Source organism: Clupea harengus, chromosome 5 (genome assembly GCF_900700415.2).
Source record: "Clupea harengus chromosome 5, Ch_v2.0.2, whole genome shotgun sequence".
NCBI classification, from domain to species: domain Eukaryota; kingdom Metazoa; phylum Chordata; class Actinopteri; order Clupeiformes; family Clupeidae; genus Clupea; species Clupea harengus.
The window spans coordinates 19874038-19889519 of record NC_045156.1 but is presented as its reverse complement, the minus strand read 5'-3'; the positions used below and the strand labels follow the sequence as shown (position 1 = coordinate 19889519).

Sequence of the window (15482 nt, the reverse complement as noted above, 5' to 3'; positions counted from 1 at the left end):
GACACATTCCCTTATTAAAAGTCTGCACCATTCAGAGAATGACTGGATCATTAGTGAAATGACCAAGCAGTCTTATGCTGTACAGTTCAGGCTGAACAATTCAGTGTAATGGGTAACATTCACAGTGCATGAGAATTCCTGAAGATCCGTGGAGCAGTACATCAAGAGAACAAGTGATACTCCATCTTACTTATCTCACTGTAACATTTACCTCTCTGCCAAAAGGCTACCAGTACGTCAGTGACAATTCCTGGCTTCCTTTTCTTAAGTACGGAAAATGCACATTGTAGACCAATAATAAGCAGTACTTCAAAATTTCATGTGAAGTGGTGATATGTCTAAAATGGCATTTATTAATCACAGATTCATTAATATGTATCATGAAAACATTCAGTTAAAGCAAATAAAGGGATATTTAACTTATTGCATTATAGTAATGTCACAGACACGGTTTGATATTTCATGAATTTTTCAGAGTGAAACATAGGTAGGTGAAAGATGATGCCATTTGGAAATGATAATTATGCGTACAGTTGTTATAACTGTGTTTAAAAAAAATAGCTTTACTGTGGAATGCTCTGGGAAGCAGTGCTGGTCTGCAGACATTTATAAATTCGGTATATTTCCAGTTGAGCTTATGCAAAGGCCAATGTTTTTAACCATGATTTCACTAGTTCACACTTCAGAATGCTTGATGTAGAGTGCGGTTTGGCTTGGTGGCTGGCCGTGGTCTTAAGATGCCTGAAGTGGAGTTTGCCGGTGAGCGATGTCCTCTGACACCCCTATGGATAAGGGCTAATGTGAGCCTCGAGCCACTAGTGAAATGGAGGAGGTAGGATGCTTTTCAACGTGGGACCTGATATATTGTAAGTTAGGTTTAAATCTCCTAGAAAGCGGAAGTGAGGTGTGTGACAGCCGTCAGTCATCCCTATGGGCGCCTCCCGAACTTTGTTTAGAAAACATCATTGTAGATGAGCTGCCATTTCCAGTATCCATAATCTTCCTCTCACACAGGGGCAGAGACCAACGGCTACTTTGGCCGTCCTCTGCTGGCGCAATGCCTTGAGCACTCCTCACATTAAATCATCACCACACAGTTCATTTCAGGTGCCCAGAACCCCCCCAGGACGGTCACAGCCCTTGTGGCATTTTTGCCGGAGTTCAGATCTGATTTCATGTGAAATGACTGGTCAGTGGGAGGACATATCCATGATGGCATGGTAATGTGAGGCCAGGCTCGAGATATACCTGTCCAGTCTGCAGTGGTCTGTGACATAGCTACTGTGCAGACATCACAGCCCTCACAAACCTCTCTGAGAGGTACCGTCAAGAGCGCTTGGCCAGCATGGAGTCAGCTTTTAAAAGTTTGCGTATGTCTTTTTCCACTCTCTACGAGAATGAGCTGACTGACATGGGCTGGAGTAGGTTCATGTGCCCTGCCTTGCACCATGGCTTTAAAATGATCTGTGTGAGGATCAATTACATCCTTAGGTGATAACAATTACTAAACTAATTAAAAAAATGTAATTACATTTTTTATTTTATTTTTAGTTTTCGCTGAAATCTTTGAAGTTGTCTTCATGTACTGGAGGTACTTTTTCTTCTTTCATGTACTGTCGTAGAAGTACTTTTCAGGTAAAAACGAAATATCTAACCCCATTAGAAACAATGGTCACACCATTTAAACCTCTCTCAGAAACACAGCTGTCAGATCAGTGGGACCTGAATCACAGTTCAAGAACCTTAACAATACCTCAGAATTTAGCAGATTTAGTAGGGGACATTTATGTCTAGGTTCAGCATAGGTTGTTGACCTGTACCTTAAGATCCTGACAAGGTCGTTATTTTCATCACCGTGGTAATGTAAAATAAACTGTGCTTGCAGGCTACTCAGACTTGAAGAACCCAGATGTGTGTCTGTTTCAGACATGCAGGAGAGTGCTTTTGTCATTTGTTCATCTGTTGCTCATAGTTAGATGCAGATCATTGTCACAGCTCATAGTTATATGCAGATTAATGTCCTAAGGAATAGCTGCTATAGGAAGAGGAACATTATTTCGTTAGACTTGTTTACAAGCTATTCACCTACCATATCAAAATGGGTCCAAATACAACAGGTTATGTTAAGGCCACCTTTATTGACACGTTAATTGGTCTCTTTGTTTTTTTTTGTAATCAAATTGGTTGTGCATTGTTTTTTTACTGTGTGCAATTACACAAGGTACCATAAGGACATGGTCTTGTCAGCTCAGTTTAAATTCCACGTGAGATATCTCAGAGGCTGAATCCTCTCACCTTAAAGGAAAACAAACAGGCTCTTGAAAGTCACCCCACTTGATCTTTCTGAAAGCACTCCTCGGTGAGTCATGCCTAATCAATAGGAAAGCATCTAGAAGGGGAGGCGGGGTAATGGGGTGGGGTTATCAGCCCATGCCAGTCCTCACTGTAACATTGGCCACATCCAACACCACATCACCTACCTAGTGACAGGTATACCTCTGTCAGCAGAACTCTGTCACATGAGAGAGCTCTTGTCGCTCTGAATTATGGGTCTAATTCTACCGCGGAAGCAGCCCAATCCGCCACTGTGTCTGTGGGTTTTCCCATTCCGCGTGAGTTAAAGGGCTTGAGTCTGTCAGGGCCCTGTCAGGCAGAGGCCAGCCTCTTTATTTCACTTGCCTGTTTCCTCCCCCTGTCTCTCAGCAGACACTTAGAATGCCACAGTAGCCTCAGAGTAACCTTTCCCTTCTGTTGGGCCCAGTGTGCCTTGTCTGCATGATAATGGATGAGGATGATCATGCACAAGGCATTCAAGAACTCTGGCATTTTTATTGTGTTGCCAGGGCAATTACATGTGTTTTTTATGTCAGACATTATCAAATGGGGGTTATTAGCGGCATTCTGTCCGTTAAAGAGAATTACTTGCAAGCATGAGGCATAAAACATTTATGGCCTCTTTTTATATGATTTGGGTGTGTTAGGTCTTTTTTATGAAGCTTTGTCATGAACTCAATGAGTTCACTAATCTCCAGTGAATGTTAGCGCTGATGGTGACAGAAACACAAACGTTACTGGTGCAGATACTTTGCACTGAGCATCTCAAGGAAATGGGCATGGTAGATTTCTACCCCATCTCAATTCTAACTCAAAAGAGAGAGATTCTAACACAAACTAAATACTCAATTCTAACTCAAAATAAGAGAGATATGCGTCACACAGAGAACCACTCCCAGGCAGGATTGAATGCACAAGCACAAGTTTATTTCTCAGCTTAATAGGAAGGACACAGTCTACAGCAAAGAGACACTCTAACCAAATATTCATTAAACAAGGCTTGAGATTAATAAAGCTTACAGTGCATGAGCTTTGGAGATGATTTCACACAAAGAAGGGGAGGGGAGGTTTTAGTAAGACAACAAGCAGATACAACTAAGAACATGTGTCCACTAGGAGGCTGGGGGAGAGTGTTTACCCAGCGACGGGGACCGGATTGGTGTGAGCATGAGTGATAATATGAGGACAGTGTTTATTTCAGACAAAACATCAAACATCAAAGTTTTTTTCATTTCATGGGTTCAGGTTCTGACATCCTCAGGTGTAAGAAATGCAGGCATCTATTTGTTTGTAAGATCGCCTCAACACAGAACAGTTTGTTGTGGAGTTATATTTAAACAACATTGGAAGCACATTTAAAATAGTATGCGTGAGACAGAATTTAAAAAAAATTGCATTAAGCTATGGCAACAATAGGCGATGAGAGGGTGTCTCTATTACTAGGCACTTATGGTCAAAAGACATGCTCTCTCTTAATTTATCTTTTTTCCGATGATCACATCGATAAAGCTGTTGACATGCCTGAGTTTGTCGCTGTCAAACTTGACCGACAACATTTTGCGGCCGGGTTGAGTAGGCGTGAGCAACACTTTGGTCTTGGCGTCCTTGCCTGGCGGCACTGGACACTGCAATCTGAGGGGTGAGAAACGTTTAGGCATCAGCCCAAAATAATGTTCACTTAATAGTATGTAAGAGTATTATAGTGTACAAGAGTATTATAAACATAAACATGTTACAAATCCAGATTTTTTGTTAATGTGTGTAAATCTGCATTTGTCACTGTTCTGCAGATGTGGTGTGATACATTTCTGCATTATCTGATCACCTTTATTTGTATACATATTATGTGTAATATGTATTTATATGGTTGTATAACGCAGGCCATGTTATGGGGGAGGGGGGGGGGGCATGTTACCACGGGGAAGTCTTGCTTGAAATGGCACTTAATACAAGAACATTTTGGGGAGCCATGAGCTGGGCCAAGATAAAACTAAAAAACTGCATTACTGATAGATTTGATTTACACTTTTTATATTAGCCATCCTCAAAATTATTTTATTAATTACTTAGAATGATTATTGACTTTGTTCAGGACAGTCTCTCCTTTTCACTCCTCCTCTAAAAGAAGTTTAGCAAATGCAACACTTGCCCGTAGACTAGCTGTGCCATGGGCCCTGAACTCTTCACACTGGCCACGTCTCTCTATCTTTCATTTCTTTCACCAGCAGGGTTGCTTGTGGTTGACAAGGCCCGCAGAGACCAGTATATGCAACACACCTTCATTGCAGTGGGATGTCCATGATACTTGCTGTGGTTTTAGTGGTCACCAGTTCCGTATCAGTAAACATACAGTGATGGTGGTGCATACGTGTATGCTGACCATTGTTGGCCATGTGTGTCTACACTGATCGTGTTCTCTCAGGTCAACATAGATGTCTAATTACACTCCCAAAGCTGTTCCACTCAACTAAACTTACAAATAAATAAATAATTCATGTTTTAGGTTATTATATGGACAAGTGAACTAGAACAGCGTGTTTGAAATCACTTGACCTGTTTGAAGCTTTCATATTTTTTACAGATGTTCTTGTGTAGCCCCTGACATTTTTGATAGAATGCCGGTAGTGGTGGACTGTTTGCATACTGCTACAGTGGGGAAAATAAGTATTTGAACCCCTGCCGATTTCGCAAGTTTGGCCACTTGCAAAGAAATGTGTGATCTATAATTGTAATGGTAGGTGTGTTTTAACAGTGAGAAATAGAATATCAACAAACAAATCCAGAAAACTGCATTTTATAACATTTATGACTTTATTTGTATTTGATGCAGAAAAAAAGTATTTGAACCCCCAAGCAAACAGCAATAATTCTGGCTCCCAATGACCAGTTATGTGCCCAAGAAGCACACAGATTAGTCCTCATTAGGCCTAACAAGGTACACCTGATCTCAACTGGTGACGTGTATAAAAGAAACCTGTCCAAAGAATCATACTTCACACCTTCAACCTCACCACCATGGGCAAGACCAAAGAGTTGACCAAGGACATCAGAGATAAGATTGTAGACCTGCACAAGGCTGGAATGGGTTACAAAACCATCGGCAAGCAGCTTGGTGAGAAGCAGACAACTATTGGTGCGATTATTCGTTAATGGAAGCAACACCAACTGTCAATCGCTCTAGGTCTGGGGCTCCATGCAAGATATCCCCTCGTGCGGTATCGGTGATCATCCGAAAGGTGCAGAATAACCCCAGAACTACACAGGGGGAGCTTGTGAATGATCTCAAGGCAGCTGGGACCACAGTCACCAAGAAAACCATTGGCAACACACTACGCCGTAGTGGTTTGAAGTACTGCAGCACTCGCAAGGTCCCCCTGCTCAAGGAAGCACATGTACAGGGCCGTCTGAAGTTTGCCAATGAACACTTAAATGATTCTAAGGAGGATTGGGAGACAGGCTGTGGTCAGATGAGACCAAAATCAAGCTCTTTGGCATCAACTCGACTTGCCGCGTTTGGAGGGGGAAGAATGCTGAATATGACACCATCCCCACCGTCAAGCATGGAGGTGGAAACATTATGCTTTGGGGCTGTTTCTCTGCCAAGGGTACAGGACGACTCCACTGCATCGAGGGGACTATGGATGGGGCCATGTAACGTGGAATATTGGGCTTGAACCTCATTCCCTCATTCCCTCCCATTGAAAACGCAACCTTAAGGATTTGGAGAGGATCTGCAAAGGGGAGTGGACCAAAATCCCTCCTGAGATGTGTGTAAACTTGGTGACCAACTACAAGAAAAGTCTGACGTCTGTGCTTGCCATCAAGGGTTATTCCACCAAGTACTAAGTCATGTTTTGCTAGGGGTTCAAATACTTATTTTCTGCAAAATGCAAATTAAGTCATAAATGTTATAAAATGCAGTTTTCTGGATTTTTTTGTTGATATTCTGTTTCTCACTGTTAAAATACACCTACTATTACAATTATAGATCACACATTTCTTTGCAAGTGGTCAAACTTGTGAAATCGGCAGGGGTTCAAATACTTATTTTCCCCACTGTATTTTCTTCACAGACCTTTGATAGCAAAGTAAATATGGCTCTCTTTCCATTCATAAATGATTCACCTACCTCTCAGGAATGCATTTGCCTCCAGTGAGGTCAGGGCCCTCCACCGTGAAGCAGCAGCCAGTCAGGGTGTCAGGTAGGGGATTCTGCAAAGTGATTTCCGCACACAGCTTTCGTCCGACTCTCTGTTCTCCAGAAATCTACGGCGGCAGACACGTCATCATTCTTCGAGTACCACCCCACCCAGAACAACAAACCTAAACAAATCATCCAGTTTGTCTAAACTCACCTAAACCCATCATAGGCCCACATGACCCATGTTTTCTGGGTGGTTCTGATTAGTATGCTACAAACGGTATTGGAACTGTTTTAGGAACTGTTCTAAGCATTCTCAGAAATATAAGGCCTCTTCCAGTTATTGCAGAAATGCAGAGGGATATAATGAAGGACGTGACTATTTAGTAATACGAGTAATAACAGCTAAAACTACTGAGTTTTTTTTCAGCATGCAATGTTTCAATGCTGTGTATGAGCATGTGGAGACAGATTATGTTCATTGTCAGTTTTGTGCATTCACAGTTAAAGACATAAACATAAACATTGACGGGAACATACCTCAATTTTCATTTCTGGCTTGTCCAGGGTAATTTTTTATTTATTTATTTTATATTTATTTATTGTTACACCAGGTTCTATTGCTCGTAGCTTGAATATTCTCTCCCTTGTACGTCGCTTTGGACAAAAGCGTCTGCTAAATGACTAAATGTAATTGTTTTGGTTTCCCTGATATACTCATCATCTGCTTTGATGAATGCAGTCAGTAAAATAATATTTCCCCCCCTTCATTTTACCACTCGAACCCGTGTCCCCCATGGGCGTCAAGCCCGTATGTGGTCGGGCTACTGCTTGCGCCAAAGTGCCCCCCAACATTTCAGTTTTTAAGGCTTGGCCGTTATTGTGTACTGAACTATTGCTTTGGTCATGTACAATATTAACTTTTACAACAACTTTGTCAAATACAATGCAACTGTTTGTTATTTAAGCATTACATTTTCTCTTTCTGTGGGTGTGTGTGTGTGTGTGTGTGTGTGTGTTTACATGTGCTCACTTTTGTACTGGAGAGTGATGTTTTCTTCCTCGTTTTTGCATACACTCTTGGTACTGATCTTCGATCCCACAGGATCGTAGCCCTTGACTAGCTTAGTGCTCCCATCCATTTGCTTTGTGTGAACAATCACTTTTGCGTTCACCTCCGCAAAGACAAATCGAGCATCATACTGCAAGCCCAATTGCCTATCCTTTATTGCCTTTGTGGGGACTGGGCCAATATTTTCGGCATGACCTAAATAAGTCGGGTCGCTGGCCTGCCAGCCTCCATATCCAGGGCGAAGATCTGGTCGTGTCATCCAGGACTCAATCCAGCAGTGGAAATTCCTAAGGCAATGATAGTCATGGCCAGAAAAGACATAGTTGGTCGTTGATAATTCTATGCACCACTCATTTACATGTAATTATGCAGTTATTTCTACTAATCGATAGATCCTGTTCATGAATGTACATTATCTATGGTTTTCCTTTTGGGTTCTGTCTTGAAAGAAAATGTATATTAAAGCAACATTTACAATTGCACAGTACATTTAATTTGTGATCATGATTTATATTTTCATTCAGTTATTTTCTAAATATTTATACTTGTGGGTACATTTATGCAACCAGTGTTGTAAGGCAAGTATATTTATGTAGTGCTGAAACACATCTGAGAGGTATTTGGGGATTTATAAACAAGCAGAGGTGCTTCAGAATCAGTTCTATGATTCACTGGAAGCCAGTGTAAGAACTTAGGTATTGCATTAATGTGGTCACTTCCTTTGGTTTTTGTAAGAACTCTAGCTGCTGCATTTAGTATAAGTTGTATTGTCTTTTTAGGAAGGCCTAAAAGAAGACCATCAAAAAGACCATTGCAACATAAATGTTCATGTTTTGAAATAAGCCCTGTAAGTTTGGCCACGTTTTTGAGATGGTAAAAAGCTGATTTAGTTATTGCTTTCATATGGTTGTTAAAACTGAGATCATAATCAATTTAACAGTGTCTTCCTTAACTTCTTTTGCGTTTTGAGACATCTGACTGTCAACCAACTTCGTCACTTCATTGACAAAGTAGTAGTAGTGGTAGAAGTAAGAGAAGATGTAATCGTAGTAGTAGTAGTAGTAGCAACAGTAGTAGTAGTAGTAGTAGTAGTAATGGTGGTGGTAGTAGTGGTAGTAGTAGTGGTACTGGTAGTGTTATTATTATGTTTTATCTGTTTATCCAACTTTGCAACACGAACCATGTGCTATCTCGAGTTTCTTTCGAAGGTCTTCCATATTTATCTACATACTTATCGATCGTTAAGTTACCGTCTGTGTCATGGGCAGAGTCGAAGTTGATTATTACTCTACATGGTATACCCAGAGCTCGAGACACTGTGGAAAATTCAAGGAGATAAAATATTTACATTAGCCTTTTCCTATTAAAATAGAAGTAACTATTTCCCAACAGCTTGATAGTGATGTTTCTTTGAGTAAAAGATCACAGATACAGTAACATTAATTGGCCAGACATTGAATGACATCTCAGTGTGTTACACTTCATGAAATGATCTATTTCTGACCATTACACCAAAAGAGACAGCGAGTGGTTCATGGCTAGTCCATGCCACTTGCTTCTCCTTTGAAAATATTTCTCAGAACCAGCACAGCATCTTATACATGAAAAGGCTGCTCGTTGCAAGCACACAGGCCAAAATGACCCAGCAGCACAATCATACCTGTGCAGTTCACAGCAGCAAACACCCAACACTGGCCATAGCGCACCAGGCTCTTTTCCATGTCCCAACGCTGGAGGATCTCCACACTGCTTTGCCACTCTTCTGGGTTCACCCCGTCACTTGTGTCATTCCAATTTCCCCAAAGCACGTGTTTGTGTATCTGAAATCAGCAAAGTAGAGGAAAATGGACCTCTGGTATGGAAAATATAGGTACTTGTGAATAGAAGGAAAGAATAAAAGAAAAGAGAATAATCTGAAACAAACAAACAAAGCAAACATATGTGCAAAAGTATTGAATGATATTGAATACTGTTGCATGAATCCACATACAATGAGAAACAACAATGGAATGGGAAAAAACGTATAACTTCTGAGGAAATTGGATTTACTGCAGTCTTGACATGTTTTTAGAGAGAGACTATATTTGGGGCCTTACCAAGCCACTGAGAAGTCTGGTCACATATACTGGGTTTCCCGTGGCTCCACAGCCTTGCACTCCAGCCGGATCTATGCCCAACAGTTTCAGACAAATGTCCAAAATCCCCTGCTGAAACTACCCAGTACATGAGAAAGATGTTGACTAGACACTAGATAGTTGAGCTAATGTGGATGAGGTTGCAAACAATGAAATTATACAAAAATGACAGTAACCTTAAAAAAACAGAGATTGTTGTACAGAGATTAGAATTATCTGACTGTAGCTAATCACAGGCCTAGTTTAAAATGCTGGTTCATTTGTCTCTTACATAGACATGAAAAGACACTGAAAACAAGTAATGTGCCCCGGAGGCTGGGACTAAAGTGTCACCTGTCCAAAAATCCAGGGAAGGGCCAGATTAATCACATATATTAGGCCATCCTGAGACAGGACGTACTCTTCCAGTTTGTCCTCATCATCCAAATACACTGAATCTCCTGTGATGCACACAAGCACAGAGAGGGGGGGGGGGGAAACAACAACAAAAAACATCTCACAGCTCTTGTCAAAATAGGTATGTTAGCCTAGGAGCATGTGTGTTGTTAAGTATGCATTGTCACTCACTTGGGCACCAGGGGTTGTAGAGCAGCACAAACTGGCCCAGTTTAACCTGGCGTTGTCCTTCCTGATCTAAAAACAGAGTGTAGTGTCCAATGGGAGCACTGGGAGCGGAGCTGATGGACAGAGTGAGCACCCCGGCAGTTCTACTGCTAGCTTTAGCACCCCAGCTTGCCTCATCAATGGTGTCACTCACTCTAAACACGGCCCTGGTGCCATCGTTCTCAGACGGCTGAGCTCCTGCAGGAAAACAAGGCATTAGTTAAAAACACAGACTGTGCGGTCCATAATGAAAGAGTCTGTGAAATGTGTATATATGCTCATTTTTATATGCGATAACTATGGTCCCTTTCATATACAGTAACATAGCAAAAGTATACATGTTTTATGGCCTACCTTGCATGTTAAAAAACATAATTCCATTTTAATATGAATATATATGCAACATATGCCACAGATTTGTCATTTCTGCATGTTTTGACAGACCTTTTCCATGTGGGTGTCAATAAATGTATGTATGGCTTATGTGTGTTGTATTAATGCGATTGTTTTTACATGCAGGATTTGTTTTACACAAGAAAAGATGAACAGTGTGTTGACATCAGCATTGGAAAAATCATATAGGAAAGTTTAATTGCTGGATGTAGTGTAGCTGGATGCATGTGCAACTGTTTTCCTATTATAAAAAGATTATTCAGAGGTGAAAACTGGCCTCAAACAATACCTAAAAGGGTTTCACAAAGGATTGTGTTCTTTCATAGTTTTGAGTCAATATGATTTTTTTCTTCTTCACATAAATAAAAAGCATTAGCAATTTACTACAATAACATGTAGGTTCTGAGTGTCATGTCATGTCTGATGCTTATTATGCCCATACCGTTATTCTTAATGTTTAAATTCAAATTATGAGAGCAGGTTTGTGCCCTCACCTATCTCTGCAGTGATGGTAAGGGTGTCTTTTCCTTCATTGTACTGGCCAGAATTCAGGTGAAGGGAGATGGTAAATATTTGACCTCTCCTCACAAACAGACACTCTGGTTCGCTGAAGTCAGTTTGGTGGTCTTTATGGTTGATTGCATGGTCGAGGTCCACGCGATTTACATCCAAAACAGCTATGGGATGAAGACAGAGAAAAACACAACTTTAAGTTTAACTTTGTAATTTGCAGTTCTAGATGGTTCTAGTTTTTCATTCAAAATATGTATGATCTTTCATTACAACATAATGGTGGCCAGTTTGCTTTGTTGCCCCAATATGCTACCAGGACTGCTATGGTCATCAGTTGTTAATCTAACCACTGACTACCAGTGACATTGCTCCGCCCTTGATTTGCACAGATCTGTGTCATAATCTTTGATACAAAGGACCTCACCTGCCAAACACCATGTGTAGTTGAGAATATTTTACAATTTCTTATTAAGATAAAGTTAATGGTTATCGTTAATTGATGACATGAACAATGCGTAATTTTATGTCATTTGAACTATGGGCATCCACAACACCATCTCAGAATTGGCTTCATACTCCCAACACCTCTCTGTTTAAAATGCATTAAGTTCTTGTGAAAACTACTTTTAAAGTAAGCATTCTTAAGTCAGCGAAGTTCAGTAACTTGAAATCTGGCATGTTGATTCTATATAAGATATAGAAGATCAATCGTCGTTAAAATTTGTCTGAACCATACATTGAAATTTCTAATATTCTCTGGACACAGTGCAGATCAGTTTGACCCATAACATAATGGATGGAATATTTTGTTTACCATAGAAGGAGAGGTAATGCACAGGAATTCAAAAGTGACCATAAGTCTGCAGCTCATACAAAAAAGCTTGAAATATTGAGCATAATATTCATAAAACGTTGCCCCATCGGCTACCAGGTGAAATTACCCTATGAAATAGGTTTGACATTATACCCACATTATGAAACAGAGTGGTGGAGATGAACTCAAACGCTCGACTCCGACATAGTGATGGAGAGAGAATAAACGTTTACTTAACAAGAAGTTCGGTACACGGGTGGTCAGTCCAATATCCAGGCAAACAAATCACAAGGGCAAAACCAAAAGAGTAATCTGATGTTCGGGCAGATGTTGGCAACAAGTACATTAAATAACATGGAACTATCAAACTAACACGAGGACATAACAACGAAGAAAACAATGACATCAATCAACACTAGAAATACGGAGAAACACAATGTCATTATTACCATGATGAAACATACAATGATGTGAACGCAACGACAAACAAGAATACACGGACTACGATAGATAACGAGGAACAGGTGAAAACAATCGAGGCGGGGCAGACAATCAAGGGCAGGGGCGTGAGGAGTCAGACACGAGGAGAAAAAAGGTAAACAAACACAAAACCAAAGAACACGACAACACAAGGAAAACGAACTAGGAGACAGGATGGGGTTTAACACATTAATGCTTTAATCATTCCAGGTGCTATTTATTCTAGAAGTGTCTATATGTGTGCAAAACTGAAAAATCAGGTCTGTAAACTTATTTTCCTGACATTCTAAAGCCATAAACATGGTTCAGATGACTTTGTGATGGATTGAGCCTCGGGTTGCCGTCAAAATGTGGGTTTGGCCAAAAAGCTCAGAGAGAGAGTAAGGGTTCAAAGATATATGCTTTTATTCGTCTTCAATGATGTCTAGTAAACTTGCTAAGCCTCTATATGAGCAGAGGACAATAATCAGCAGTCTCAAGAACAGAAAACCTGCTAAGCCTCTCGATCAGCAGAGGACAACTACCAGCAGTCTCCATTAAAACAAACAAACCTGCTAAGCCTCTATCTGAGCAGAGTACAATAATCAGCAGTTCAAAATCTCCATAAAATACCTGCTAAGCCTCTAATTTACCAGAGGACAATAATCAGTAGGTCTACATAGAAGAACATACCTGACAAGACTCAAAATTCTAGACAGAACAATGAACATATATACGAGGTGGCCAGCACCATTTCTAAACACAGGGGTAGACAAAAAAAAAAAAAAAATACACAATGACAAGACAGACCCTGAAACATAAACGTAGTATTCCTCAGGGTTTTAAACAACAAAGAAATAACTAGGTAATAAATAACCACTTTCTAAGTATATAAAAAACACTTTATCAAAGTGGTCTGGCCCAGACCATTCCCAGTGCCCCTTCTGCCAGCCTAGGCAATTAGCAGGGTAATTCGCAGGGAACCAAAGTAGACATAGACATATATGGATACTATCTATGAAAGTAAATGTTCTGCTTCCAGCGGCCACTTCTTGCGTATGACTGACCAGCTAGTAGATGTTACAAACTCTCCAACAAGTCGGTAATCCAGTTATCTTTTCTCAGTGACCCACAGTTGGTGCACCAACCGTGTCCACTTAAATACATGGGTTTGAACTTTGTTGAAGTTCGTGTAATCAGTTGTATGTTTGTTTGTGTGTGCCTGTGTGTGCAAACCATGTGTGCTTGTGTGCGCTAGCGGTCACTAATATGGGGCAGGAGTGTGTGGTCGCACTATTTGGTCCTCTATCTATTCAGCCATTCCTTCCAGCATAAAATTAATTACATCTATTTGGAGATATTTAATCCGCATGCCAAATTTCAGAACTCTGGTCATATGTATGGCCAAGTTATTATGCTCCAAAGATCATAAAAATGCCAGTGACTGGAAAAATGCTTTAAAGACAAATACATAATACAAATACATTCTAAACAGAACAGTTTCGGGAGTTGGAAGCTACAATTTTGGGGTATGTCATCTCACAGTGTATTTGTCAAGACAAACAAATATCTGCCAATTCTGAGATGGTGTGGTTGAAAGATTTTCCCAATTTGATTTAAATTACATTGAATGACAAATATAAATCAAGCATCAATATAAACAGAAACAATTGAAAACAATAAAGCTGTTAGCATTCAGAAGACATCCACTGCACTACATACCCAATCTATCCCTAAGGGTATGCTCGATTCAAAGCTTTCAGCGTTCACAATTTTAACCTTAAAATGTGATTTTTGTTCTTATCAAACTTCTGATAATATCATAAATGTGAAGGTATAATAAAGTTATCTCCTATTATGTGAACCTTTATTCTTAATTTCAGGCATTTCAGTGCATGCATATTTTAGTAAAGTAAATGAATTAAATAAATAGCTGCAAATAGAGAATCGTGGTCTATGAAACGGACAAGAAAACATTAGGGAAACATTACACTATTCACTAGTGCGGTTATTTCCTTTAGCAACCAAACCTAAAAGTAACTTTTGAGGAACCATTACAGTAAGGGAACTTACGTGACATTTCTGCAGTCTGATGTTTGTGGGGTAGTAATGCGGTCTTCAAGATGCGCTACTGCTGTGGGCTCAGTGGAACCTTCAACAGTTGAGTGGTGAACTAGAACCATCACATGTCTTTTAAATACTTCACAAGCAACCTCGTCATTCCAAGGTGATCGTTTGCGTGTGTGTGTGTGTGTGTGTTTGTGAAAGAGAGAGAGAGATGGAGGACAGTACCTTCCACGCATTACATAATGCATTGCATAATGTTGATTTACAAGAGATACTATTGCATTTAATTTACACATCTGAAATGTCCATTACCCAAGAGTCACTGATGATTAGGTAACACTACAGTAACACTTTCTATGAACCTAGTATCCATTAAGCATTTTAAACAGGGGTTATAAAAGTATTATTAATGCCTCATAATTATTGATAGAAGTCAACTATTATTTATATATATATATGTATATATAAATATAACAATTTATTCATGGTAATGACTGCACTCATAAAGCATTACGATGTCATAGTATAAGCCCTCACTGCTTGAAGCTTCTTTACTCTCTTGGTAATGGCACGGATGGCGTCTTTACATTATATCAAATGCTCTTTATTTAGCCATATGTGACTCCATACAAGCTTTCATTATAATAAATGTGATACTTCAAGCTATAAGGGCTTATGCTTCAACATTGTAATGCTTTATGACAATATGCCATATATAGAATGTGACATTACTTAACAATGCTTTGATTACCTTGTTCAGTGCACTTGGGCAAGTCATTTGGATTTATTTTTTTATTTTGTTAAACCAAATTGTTAGGTGGTGCTGGACTGGATGATTGCATAGTTGCAAAAAGAACAGGCTGATCTAATTACAACACTTCTTGCATGTCCTACTTATTTGGCACAATCTTTTTTAAATCTACAGGAAACGTGGCTGGCTCTCTGCGAGGG

At 40.0% G+C, this 15482-nt stretch overlaps 1 protein-coding gene across 3 annotated transcripts; it reads right to left on the bottom strand.

Annotated features, from left to right (window-relative positions):
- Window positions 1-3234: 3234 nt before the first annotated feature.
- On the bottom strand, window positions 3235-14670 carry tgm2b (transglutaminase 2b). 3 transcript variants are annotated; one of them, XM_031568015.1, is made up of 9 exons: window positions 14538-14670; window positions 11173-11355; window positions 10250-10483; window positions 10016-10122; window positions 9644-9760; window positions 9208-9367; window positions 7509-7834; window positions 6464-6600; window positions 3235-3966 (listed from the first exon to the last, which is right to left on the bottom strand). In XM_031568015.1, the coding sequence occupies exons 1-7, from the start codon at window positions 14542-14544 to the stop codon at window positions 7803-7805; spliced, it is 840 nt and encodes a 279-aa protein (XP_031423875.1). In that variant the 5' UTR covers window positions 14545-14670; the 3' UTR covers window positions 3235-3966; window positions 6464-6600; window positions 7509-7802. The 3 variants fall into 3 exon arrangements, with proteins under 3 accessions (XP_031423875.1, XP_031423873.1, XP_042563783.1); XM_031568013.1 differs by having other exon boundaries at window positions 7509-8863; window positions 14538-14669; XM_042707849.1 differs by lacking the exons at window positions 3235-3966; window positions 6464-6600; window positions 7509-7834 and having other exon boundaries at window positions 8809-9367.
- Between the last annotated feature and the right edge of the window lie 812 nt (window positions 14671-15482).

What these genes read in the sequence shown, in the direction of transcription:
- tgm2b (XM_031568013.1), bottom strand. An exon ending in CCAGACTTCTCAGTGGCTTG is followed by an intron (nt 9,368 to 9,643) that starts GTAAGGCCCCAA and finishes TGCTGATTTCAG; the next exon opens with ATACACAAACACGTGCTTTG. An exon ending in TGCTGCTGTGAACTGCACAG is followed by an intron (nt 8,864 to 9,207) that starts GTATGATTGTGC and finishes AATTTTCCACAG; the next exon opens with TGTCTCGAGCTCTGGGTATA.